Source organism: Artemia sp. Qi Xiang Cuo, unplaced genomic scaffold (genome assembly GCF_049724085.1).
Source record: "Artemia sp. Qi Xiang Cuo unplaced genomic scaffold, ASM4972408v1 HiC_scaffold_3027, whole genome shotgun sequence".
Lineage (NCBI taxonomy): Eukaryota > Metazoa > Arthropoda > Branchiopoda > Anostraca > Artemiidae > Artemia > Artemia sp. Qi Xiang Cuo.
In genome coordinates this window covers 1,016,806-1,028,877 of record NW_028300422.1, presented here as the reverse complement: position 1 = coordinate 1,028,877, position 12,072 = coordinate 1,016,806, and the positions used below count along the sequence as shown (strand labels likewise).

Genomic DNA, 12,072 nt, shown 5'->3' with positions numbered 1-12,072 from the left:
CTTTTTCCCCGAATACTTCTGATAAAAAATTTGAGGTAACCATTTCGTTAAAAATAGTTCAAAGATCATAGAACAAAAACTCCTTTCCGTATGGTCATTTCGTTAAAACCAGTTCAAAACTCAGATAAGAAAAACTTCTTTGTCGACACAATCCTCCCCCCTCCCCCGGGCAGGCGTTGTAAGTATTGCTCTTGGGGCATATATGGTTCTTATGCCTACCAAAGAAACTTACAGTAGTAAGTTTTAATCAGATCCCCTCTTAGACCGTTAACCGAACAAAATAACAACAGACGTATCAATTCTATTTTCTGGCGAGGAGGGGACTTGCTCATTTAATACCCTTTTCAGTGCTTAAGAGCCCTCTCACACAATGAATTTGTCGGCAGGAGTTCTGAACATATAAATCATGGCACAAATAGTTGGAAAAACAAACAAGTCTTTCACTTTTTCAAAATTTCAGTTATCTTGGTTAAAAGCTGTGGGTTAACGTAATTTTAATACTTTTCAGGCACCCTCTCTCTCAAATAAAACTTGTGGTCTGCTTAGGCAAGCAAACAAAATCGTGAATTCTGAAAATTTTAAATTAATTCAGAAAAGTTAAATTTTTTATGGTAGATGAAATGTTGTTTGGCACAGTGCCATAGACAAAGTGATGCACCTGTGGCTGATATTATCAATTTAAGAGTAATTTTTTCGGAAAACAGGCATTTACCTTTTTTCTTCTCGTGTGGTTCCACATTGGTCATTGGATGAAATAAAATCTTAACTTGCAAAAAAAAAAACAAAAAAAAGAAAGAAAAAAAAAAAACACAAAAATTAAAACGAAAAAAAACACAGAAACTATATAAATGTCCAAAGTACTAATTTAAAAGTGAGAATAAGCCAAAGTGGAGCAGCTTTAATTCTTTATTAAGTTTTCCATTTTAAATAAAAATCACTATTGTTCCAAAGGTTTTGTTGTAGTCTGAAAACTGAGAGGCTTTTTCTAGAATAGATTATTAGATGCTAATGCAGAGCCAACTTAAATGAAAATACCCTTTTACACAAATCACATTTAAATGGTGTCTCACCTCTGTGTACTCTTTGAGCGTGTTCGATACAGTCCAGTCACGGCAAGAACTTCTTGCATAAATAATCTTTTAAACAGTATTCGTCTGTATAAAATCTTATGTGCTCATTCTTCAAAAACCTTGATGTAAACAAACATTTCTTACATAAATCACATTGGTATCACTCAAGCAAAATTGTGTTACTAAAGAAACTATAATTGCTAAGGAAACTAAACACTTTGTTTAGTTTCCTTAGCAATTACAAAAGTTGAATAAAACTAATTCGATGTCCTAATTGGTTGTGAGAATAATATCCACAAAATGGATACAACAATATTCCAAAACTCCTGTAAGCACTGCTTAATGCCAGTAAAATTGCTAAAAATCACAAAAGTTTTCTACACACATCCATCACATATCGAAGGTTTCTCATCTGTACAGCAGTCTTTGATATGCTATTCAAATTGCAAACTTGCGGAAAACACTTCTCACATACATAACATGTAACTGTCTACTCACTCATATGCCCTCTTTATTAGGTCAAATTTCCTGCTCACATTAAAACGGTTTACCACTCGTGTGCACTTTTTGATGGGTGTTCAATTTTGATGATGTACAAAAGGTTTGGTCGCAAACATAACACTTAAACGGTTTTTCACCCGTGCGCACTCTTTGGTGCCGGTTCAAATTTTGTGCATGTAGAAAAGTTATTGTCACAATCATCACACTTAAATGGTTTCTCACCCGTATGCACTCTTTTTATGGGTGTTCAAACTTGATGCTGTGAGAAAAGGTTTGGTCGCAAAAATCACACTTAAACGGTTTCTCACCCGCATGCACTCTTTGATGGGCGTTCAAACCTGCTGCGTCGAGAAAAGGTTTGGTCACAAACATCACACTTAAACGATCTTCTCACCCGTCTGCACTCTTTTGATGGGTGTTCAAAACTGTGATGCGTCGAGAAAAGGTTTGGTCACAAACATCACACCTAAATGGTTTCTCACCCGTATGCACTCTTTCATGGGTTTTCAAATTTGATGCTTGAGAAAAGGTTTGGTCACAAACATCACACTTAAACAGCTTCTCACCAGTATGCACTCTTTTATGGGTTTTCAAACTTGATGCTTGAGAAAAGGTTTGGTCACAAACATCACACTTAAATGGTTTCTCACCCGTGTGCACTCTTTTATGGGTGTTCAAATGTGATGCTCGAGAATAGGTTTTGGTCACAAACATTACACTTAAACGACTTCTCACCAGTATGCATTCTTTGATGGGTAGTTCAAACTTGATACTTGAGAAATGGTTTGGTCACATACATCACACTTGAACGGTTTTTCACCCATATGCACTCGTTTATGGGTGTTCAAATTTCCTGCTTGAGAGAAAAGGTTTGGTCACATATATCACATTTATACAGTTTCTTACCCGTATGCACTCTTTTATATGTGTTCAAATTTGATGCTTGAGAAAAAGCTTGGTCACAATCATCACACTTAAACGGTCTTCTCACCCATGTGCACCCTCTAATGGCTGTTCAAATCTGTTGCTTGCGAAAAAGTTTGGTCACAAACATCACACCTAAACGGTTTCTCACCCGTATGCATTCTATTATGGGTGTTCAAATTTGATGCTTGAGAAAAGGTTTGGTCACAAACATCACACTTAAACGGCTTCTCACCCATGTGCAGTCTTTTATGGGTGTTCAAACCTGCTGCTTGAGAAAAGGTTTGGTCACATTCATCACACTTAAACGGTTTTTCACCCGTGTGCACTATTTGGTGCCGGTTCAAATTTTGTGCTGTAGAAAAGGTTTTGTCGCAAAAATCACACTTAAACGGTTTCTCACCCGTATGCACTGTCTTATTGGTGTTCAAATTTGATGCTGTAGAAAAGGTTTTGTCGCAAAAATCACACTTAAACGGTTTCTCACCCGTATGCATTCTTTGATGGGTGTTCAAACCTGCTGCGTGAGAAAAGGTTTGGTCACAAACATCACACCTAAACGGTTTTTCACCCGTATGCACTCTTTTATGGGTCTTCAAATTTCCTGCCCGAGAAAAGGTTTGGTCACATACATCACATTTATACAGTTTCTTACTCATATGCATTCTTTGATGGGTCTTCAAATTTCGTGCTTGAGAAAAGGTTTGGTCACAAACATCACACTTAGACGGTTCAGGTTCTGATGCACATGCATTTGAGAAACCGCTCATAGATGTATTCTTTGAAAATCCTAGTGACGTATTTCCCTGTAAGTGAAGTCCAGACACGTGTCCTGAAAAGTGACCTAAAAATGTAAAAGTCTAAAAGAGTTAAAAAAAAACAACAAAAAACAAATCATGTAAAAAATTAAAACTAAAAAAAACAACAACAAAAAAACACATCTTTCTAGAAGTTTTAAAAATCTTCTGAGTTAAAAAAAAAGAACCCTATATCTTTCAATAGGTTTTAACAACTAACTTTATTAACAACCTCGTCTCTCCCTCATGGTGATATTAGCTTTAAAATTAGCTATTATAATGCAACGAAAGAGCAAAAATGAAACTAGTTTTAAGAATAAAAAAAGGATTCATTCATCTGAGAAAAATGTGACTATCTGTAGTCCCTCTGAGGAAAAAGTTGCTTCTTTTAAATTCAACTTGAAAATAAAATAAAAGACAAATTTATCTTTTGTATAGAGATGTAGTTTTAAGGCTTATTATCAAGCCTTTCGAAAAACAATAAAAGCTGCAGAACTATTTCTAATGAAAATTTAAAAATCTTCATTAAAGACTACAAAAGCGGTCTGGCAAACACCTGCACACTGGAAAAAGATTAAAAAGGTAAAAGACAAAAGGATTCAGCTCTCTGAGAAAAACGTGACTATCTTTAATCCCTCTGAGGAAAACGTTGCTTCGTTCAAATTCAACTAGAAATTAAAATAAAAAACAGATTTATCTCTTAATTTAAAAAGAAATATACAGCATAAATATGGATTTTAAAATTTTTATAGAGATGTAGTTTTAAGGTTTATTACCAAGCCTGTTGAAAAACAATAAAACCTTCAAAACTACTTTCAAATGAAAATTTAAAAATGTTCATCAAACACCAAAAAAGCGATTTGTCAAACACCTGCACATTGAAAAAAGATAAACAAAAGTTCCATCTTAAGATTAAGTCCCTTTGTCCTATTTTTGTCCAATAAAATAATATCTAATACAGAAATCCTTAGATTGCTCCTAGCTGCAGTTTAAGGAAATTAAAGGTAATACATTTCAATCAACAAAAACACAATTTTTCAGATATACCTTCATTGTTGGAACATTTGGGTTGCAATTCCTGGGTGTCGTATTCAAATTTAAATGGTCCTGAAAGGCTAGGTAAATTCAGCAAGGGAACATCTTCACGTTTTGGTGACAAAAGATGGCTTCGAAAATGAAAGGGCTTCTCAAGGTCACATGATAAAGTGTCTTAAAATCCTAAAACAAATTTTAAATTAAATAGACATATAAAAATTTAACAGTGAAGCTTACTAAACAAATGTGACTGCTTTTTCTTTTTAGTGACGTGTAAAAATATAAATATACAGACATTATGTACATACATAATATTAGATGTATAGGCTATACAGGTTTTTTCCTCAAATCGTTTTTAAAATCTGCTTTTAAAAAGCAAAAGAAAACCTGAAACATTCAACGAAATTCATTAACATAGAATGAACAAAAACCTGAAATTCATAAAACAAAATTCATAAAAAAGAGCTGATTGCTGGATAAGTGTAAATTTAGGATAACAGACTCAATAAAACAAATATTGAATAAAAAATGTGACAAAACAATAAATATTTTAAAGCTCACCAATCACAAAAAAATTACAAAACTAAAGGCAAAAATACCAATCAATTGGGGGGTTTCTCCATTAGTTCCTAAACAATAAAATACAAAATATATTCTCCCAAAACTTAACATCTGAATTCAAGAAACTTTAGTCCGCTCTTATGCGTCTTATAAATTGATATTCCATCAGAAGCCCCAGCACTACACCTGCTTTGGTGATAATATATCGTTCGTAATACCTACACATGGAAAATATTGACAGAAAAAATCTCTACGGGATAATTACTTGACTCTCCAAACTTAAAAATAAAAGCTAATAATCTGAATTTAAATATGTTGCGGCGCAAAAAAGGCACTATTATCAACCCTTGGCTCTTAAACGTCAGATCTAAGAACATATGCAGTTAATTTTTTTTTCTTAGGACCACTTAAAGAGAAAGAAAAAGAAGATAAAATTATTTTTAGAGCTAAGTAGTTTTTCTTCTATTCTGTAACAGAAAATGAAACTGTTCAACTTATCGTTTTTAATGAAAGAATCCTCAGAAACGGTGATGAGATCAGCCATTTTCGGAATTTGTGGCAGTTCCATGAAAGATCTTGGAATGGAGTAAATGCAAATTATTAGAAGTATGATACTATCATCAACACTTGGATACGACACATATTTTAGTCAGGAGAGTCCTAAAATACAAAATATATAATGATTGATGACTAATAATGACTTTTAACCACTGCAAAGCATATCTTATCTCAATACATTTGAAAACATAGGCTCAACTTCTTCAGCAGTCAAAGTCATTAGAAATCTGATTATTCATTTTAAGAAGAGAGTACAAAAATTAAAAAACTACCTTTTTGATGTAACTATTTTAAAGTGCAGTTGTTGATTTTAATTTACAATAAAACTGGTTTTATTGCTTGAAACACTACAAAGTGTAGGCCTATTATGTATATTCATTATGTTTTTCCAAGAGCTTCTATCTAGCTGTTCTTACTTTTAGGGCTTCAAGAACGTGACCAAAAATTAGATCCAAAAAGATGTTATGTAATAGCATTGTATTTACCAATTAAAAAATTTATTAAAAATTGAGTAATTAACTTCTAAAGTAATTTAAAATTCAAATCTAAAGTGAAATTCAAGCAATTTAAAAAGTATTTCCAGAAAAAAAAGTCTTCAGTTTTTTAATATCCACTAAATAATAAATATATTTGTCAAAAAAAATTCTGAAAAAAGCAATCAATTGTTAAGTTAACAAAGGTGGACAATTTTTCTAGGACCTACTTATGACAAGGTCTAAATTTGCCTTCCATTACTTTTTTTTTTATCAAAATATTGTTTCAGCATCTATGCCAATGTTATTATGAAACCAATTTGATCTTTTTACTACAATTCTTTAATTACACATGAAGACGATATACTGATGTAAAAAACAACAAAAAATATCCCTATTCAATAGATTTTTTATATACAATGGTTGCAGTGACAGCTGTAACTAAGACAGAGTACACAGATATTGAAAAAGCCTGAAACCCTTTAGAATTGCTTCAAATAATTCACCAGGAGTTTGTTGTCCAACCTTTTCAATAGTTCCCTTCTAACTTTTTTAGCAACCTACAAAAGATAAACCAAACCCCATTGTCACCAAATGTTTTAAAACGTGTTTTGAAAAAAAAAAATAATTTCCTTCTGTACACTGAAGTTTTTAAGTTTGAAAAAATTCGTTAAGAGCCTTAGTTTTGGAAAAAAAAAATACGCTAGCGACATCATATTTATTAGCATCTTTCAAAAGCATACGTTAGCATACGCTTACTTTCCATAGTCTCGCTGTCTTCACTTTAGTTTTCCTGGCAAAACTGGTTACTGATGGCTTAGAATTGTCGTTCCTATCCATATCAGAGCTATCTGTTGGCTTGGTTGATATATTAGTAGCTGGTTGCTTACTAGAATAAGTTCTTATCCTTTTTGATGAAGGTGGTGGCTCTTCGTCATTTGAATCGCTTTCAGATATAACATCGGCACTCGGTTGAGTAATTACGTTGGGACCACAGAAAGTGTCTGCAGCTTCAGATGGGACACAGGTTGGATCTCGACCGTTCTCTTTATCACTAGTAAGATCTACATCTGACTCTTCATAATTGATATCACTTTCCTCGTCAAATATGATTTTGATGCCTTCTTCGTCAGTCAACTTACTTCGCATCTGCAAAAGAAAATTTACTTTAGCATTATCATTTTTTTTCCTTTTTTACGGTAGACAACAAACGGGCACAAGTCTATAACGTGGACATAATGAACAGGATCATCATCTACTTAAATCAGTGATAATATCAACTTTAACAGTTAGGTACCTCTCCAAATGTATTAATATTAGTAGGGCACTATCCTCAGACGTAGACAGGGGTGATTCTGCATTAGGAACAAATTTGGGCAGTGTCCTTAAGTGTAGAAAAAAAGAAGATTGCCAAAAATTCTATGTTAAATGCTTGTAAAACATAAAAAAGCAGCCAGTGTATAGACAATAGGCTAGTTAATTCTGGAGAAAATTTCCCGCAACTCGAAAAGTTCTAGGTTAGATAAAAAAATTCAGAATTTGAATTCACCTTTTGTGTGAAAGTACAATAAATGTTTCTGATATTAACTGCTACCTTTTGCAAGTTTAGAAATTCTTCGGTAGATGCCTCGTACACTACGATAGAAACGCCTATTGAGAAGAGATAGCACTGAAGTTCTTGTCAAAAAACAGTGAATCTTAATCTGGAGGTGGGTTCAGTCGAAGTATCCTCAAAAAGCAGGCAGGTTTACAATCACCTTCGATTTTAAACCCATTCGATTAGTGTTTAAACACACAGAAGCCACTTCGCTCTTTACTTAGGCAGCCCTGCGGCTATCCACTTGATCGATTTTCTTGTTTCCTAAAATCAGCTCTCCACCCTCTCTCATTCCTAATCCAAGCAACTTAGTATTATTAACATTAATTTTTGAGCCTATTCCTGCATTCTTAACCCCAAACAGCCAAAAATTTATTGGGTGTTATGTTTGAGAGCGTTTTGTGTTTTTCCAATTTAACTTGGTTTTACTTTGCGCTTATAAGCAGTTCACTGAAATGCCGTTCTTACTTTTTAGTTCTTCGTTCTTTGGAATGACGGACTTAGTATCATACTCCGTTTCGCTACTTTAGTTTTACTCTTGAGCACCAAGTTTTAAAATCGAAAACTGTGCAAGAATCAACTACCAGCCATTGATTTGTTTAACATTGATACATAAAAAAGACGGAAATGGAGATAAATATAGAAAACAGATAAATTAGTGATATGGAGCATCACACAAAAGAACAACTTGTCGGAGCAATTCAAGGTACTTCTTAATTTGGTATAATACTCGATGAAACCACGGATGTCGCTGGCATTGTCCAACTGATCGCATTTTCAAGATGAAACATTTGAAGATATTCTATTTTGTAAGACACTTTAAACATCGACAAAAGGTGAAGATATTCTCAAATTGTTAGATTTTTTACCCGAAAAGAAAAACTGTGGGTCACTATGTATGGATGGTGCTAAGACTATAAGCGGTCACATCCCGGGGCTTGTATGCCATGTTAAAAATGTTTCAACTGAGTGTAAGTTCACTCATTGTGTACTTCACCAAGTGGCTTTGGTAGCTAAGAACCTTTCTAAGGAACTTAATGTTGTCCTTGATCAGAATGTTAAATTTGTGAACTTCATAAAAAATAAGCCTCAAAAACCTTGTTACTTTGAAATTCTACGCCAGGAAATAGGGAGCTTCCATGATAGCTTATTGCTAGACACTGAGGTACGATGGCTTTCTTGGGGAAATTTTTTGTCCCGTGTATTTGAACTCCACAAACAATTTTACATTTTTTTTATCGAATACAAATCCCAGGTCTCTTTTGTACTTACTAATTTTGATTGGCTTTTGAAGTTGGCTTATTTGAGTGATATTTTTGAAAAACTCAACAGCTGGAATTTATCCATGCCGGGCAGTGTTTTTGACATTTTGTATGTAGAAAAGAAAACTGATGCCATGGTAAAAAAGGATCACTCTCTGGGAAAAACCAAAAAACATTGTTAGATTTCTGGATCGGTATTGGGAAGGAATACAAAGAACTGTTAAGCACTGCTGTTAAATTTCTTGTGGAGTTTACCACCACTTATTTATGTTAAAAGGGTTTCTCAAGTTTCACCAATCTTCAAAGTAAATCTATTAAGTAAAAATGCTTGTACAAAATATCTCTTTGTTTTTACTTAAACATGAAGCATAATTGAGTCTAAAAGGTTAATGCCTTAAGATTTGTTTAATATTTTAGCTGTAGTTTACTTAGTACCGGTAACTGAGAAGGGGTACCTAAAATGTTTTTTGGTGAAAGGGGATACAGTATCTAAATAAGTTTGAGAACCACTGCCCTAGGGTATGCCTAGTAAAGAAACTTAGAGTAATAAGTTTCAATCAGATCCCTCTTAGACCGTTCACAAAACAAATAACAACAGACGTATCAATTCCATTTTTTTGGGAGAAGAGGACTTGCTCATTACCTTTTTCAGTGCATAAGAACCCTCATACACAATGAATTTGTCAGCATAAGTTCAGAACATATGAATCATTGCACAAATAGCAGGAAAAACAAACAATTCTTTTAGTTTTTCAAAATTTCAGTTATCGAGGTCAAAAGTTGTGGGTTAAAGTAATTTTAATACTTTTCAGGCACCCTCTCTCTCAAATAAACCTTGTGGTCTACTTAGGTAATCAAACAAAATAATGAATTCTGAAAATTTTAAACTAATTCAGAAAGTAAAATTTTGTATGGTTGATGAAATGTTGTATGTTGTATGGCACAATACCATAAACAAAGTGGTGTACCTGTGGCTGAAATTGAATAAAAATTGAATAAAACTAATTTGATGTACTAATTGGTTGTGAGAATAATAACCACAAACGATACAGCAATATTCCAAAACTCCTGTAACCACCGTTTAATGCCACTAAAATTACTAAAAACTACAAAATTTTTCCACCCCCGTCACATATGAAAGGTTTCTCACCTGTACGCAGTCTTTGATATGTATTCAAACTGCAAACTTGCGAAAATACATAACATGTAACTGTCTACTCACTCATATGCCCTGTTTGGTGCTTGGTCAAATTTCTTGCTCACACTTAAACGATTGCTCACCCGTGTGCATATTTTGATGGGTATTCAAATTTGATGGTGTAGAAAAGGTTTGGTCGCAAACATCACACTTAAACGGTTTTTCTTCCGTGTGTGCTCTTTAGTGCCGGTTCAAACTTGATGCTACAGAAAAGGTTTTGTCACAAACATTACACTTAAATGGTTTCTCGCCCGTATGCAATCTTTTATGGGTGTTCAAATTTGATGCTGTAGAAAACGTTTTGCCACATACATCACACATAAACGGTTTCTCACCAGCCTGACTTCTCTGCTGGGTTCCCAAATTTTCTGATTGAGAAAAAGCTTTATCGCGAAAGTCACGCATGAACGGGTTTTCACCCGTGTGCATTCTTCCATGGGTTCATAAACGTGAAGCGCCATAAAAAGCTTGGTCACAAACGTGACACTGAAACGGTTTTTCGCCTGTCTGCACTCTTTGTTGTTGGTTCAAACTTGATGCTGTAGAAAAGATTTTGTCACAAACATTACACTTAAAAGGCTTCTCACCCGTATGCACTCTTTTATGGGTGTTCAAACTTGATGCTTGAGAAAAGTTTTGGTCACAAACATCACACTGAAATGGTTTCTCGCCTGAATGCAATCTTTTATGGGTGTTCAAATTTGATGCTGTAGAAAAGGTTCTCACAAACATCACAATTAAATGGCTTCTCACCCGTGTACACTCTTTTATGGGTGTTCAAACTTGATACTTGAAAAAAGGTTTGGTCACAAACCTCACACTTAAACGGTTTCTCATCGGTATGCACCCTTTGGTGCTGGTTTAAATCGTACAGTCGAGAAACAGTCTTGTCACATACCTCACATTTATATGTCTTTTTCTTTTTCTGAGTTCTTTTATATCTTTTCAATTTTCCATACTTTTTACTTTGAAGGTGACTTTTCAAACCTGTTTTCTGATATTCTAAGCCTTTTCCTTCAGATTCTGATGCACATGAAATTGAGAAACTACTCGTAGATGAATTCGTTGAAACCACTAGTGACGTATTTTCCTGTAAGTGAAGTCCAGACACGTGTGGTGAAAAGTGACCTAAAAGTTTAAAAGTCTACAGAGAAATAAAATAAAACATAAAATCAAAACTCATGAAACCGAAAACAAAACACATATCTTCCAATATGTTTTAAAAGTCTACAGAGTTAAAAACAAAAAGCAGTATATCTTTCAATAGGTTTATAGTCTACAGGAAAAAACAGTATATGTCTTGATATGTTTTAACAAATAATTTTATTTTCCACCCCTGTTCTTTCCCTCATGGTGATACTCATATTAGCTTTTAAAAGTAGTTACTCTGATGCAACGAAAGAGCTAAACTGAAGCCTTAAAAGTATACCGAGGCGTAAATCAAACCATAATTAAAGGAGAAGAAATACTATAACAAATATCAGGAATTATTTTAACATAAAGAGATAGATCTAAAAGAATGCGCATCATATGTTGAAGTTAGAATTTTTTGGGCAGTCACACAGCTTTGGATTAAAAAAAAAAAAAAAAAAAAAAAAAAAAAAGAAGTCACGTTTTCCTCAGGTCTTACAAATAATAATTCAAATACGGATATTATTACTACTACTACTAAAAAATTAAATCAATACCAAGCCGCCTGAGGCCAACACAGCTACACAAGCTCCTCCTCCATCCCACTCTATTCAAAGCTTCCCTTTTTACACCCTCCCACGAAGTTCCCATATTCTTTATATCTTTCTTTATGACGTCTATTGAACTGTGAACAATAAATACTTTGTTTTAGTTCACTTTTCATCAGATATAAGCGAATTGTTAAATGAAAAAATATTTAGGCTGTGACTGGTCACAGGCGACTGGTTTTAACTGGTCACAGGCGACTGATAACTGGTAATTGAAAACATCATCGTGTATTTACATGCAGAAAACACGTTTGTTCTGTATAAAATTTTCACTAGGCTCTGTTCGTTCGTTTCAATTTTTTTTCATCATTTTTCACTTTGTAGTAAAAGGATTCACCTCACTGAGGAAAACGTGAC

General features: G+C 33.9%; 1 protein-coding gene across 1 annotated transcript; it reads right to left on the bottom strand.

The window, feature by feature from the left end:
* Positions 1 to 2,575: 2,575 nt before the first annotated feature.
* On the bottom strand, positions 2,576 to 4,498 carry LOC148938682 (uncharacterized). The gene is made up of 2 exons (XM_089107622.1): positions 4,340 to 4,498; positions 2,576 to 3,339 (listed from the first exon to the last, which is right to left on the bottom strand). The coding sequence occupies exon 2, from the start codon at positions 3,263 to 3,265 to the stop codon at positions 2,576 to 2,578; it is 690 nt and encodes a 229-aa protein (XP_088963748.1). The 5' UTR covers positions 3,266 to 3,339; positions 4,340 to 4,498.
* Between the last annotated feature and the right edge of the window lie 7,574 nt (positions 4,499 to 12,072).

What these genes read in the sequence shown, in the direction of transcription:
- LOC148938682 (XM_089107622.1), bottom strand. Translation starts at nt 3,265, where the DNA reads ATGAGCGGTTTCTCAAATGCATGTGCATCAGAACCTGAACCGTCTAAG.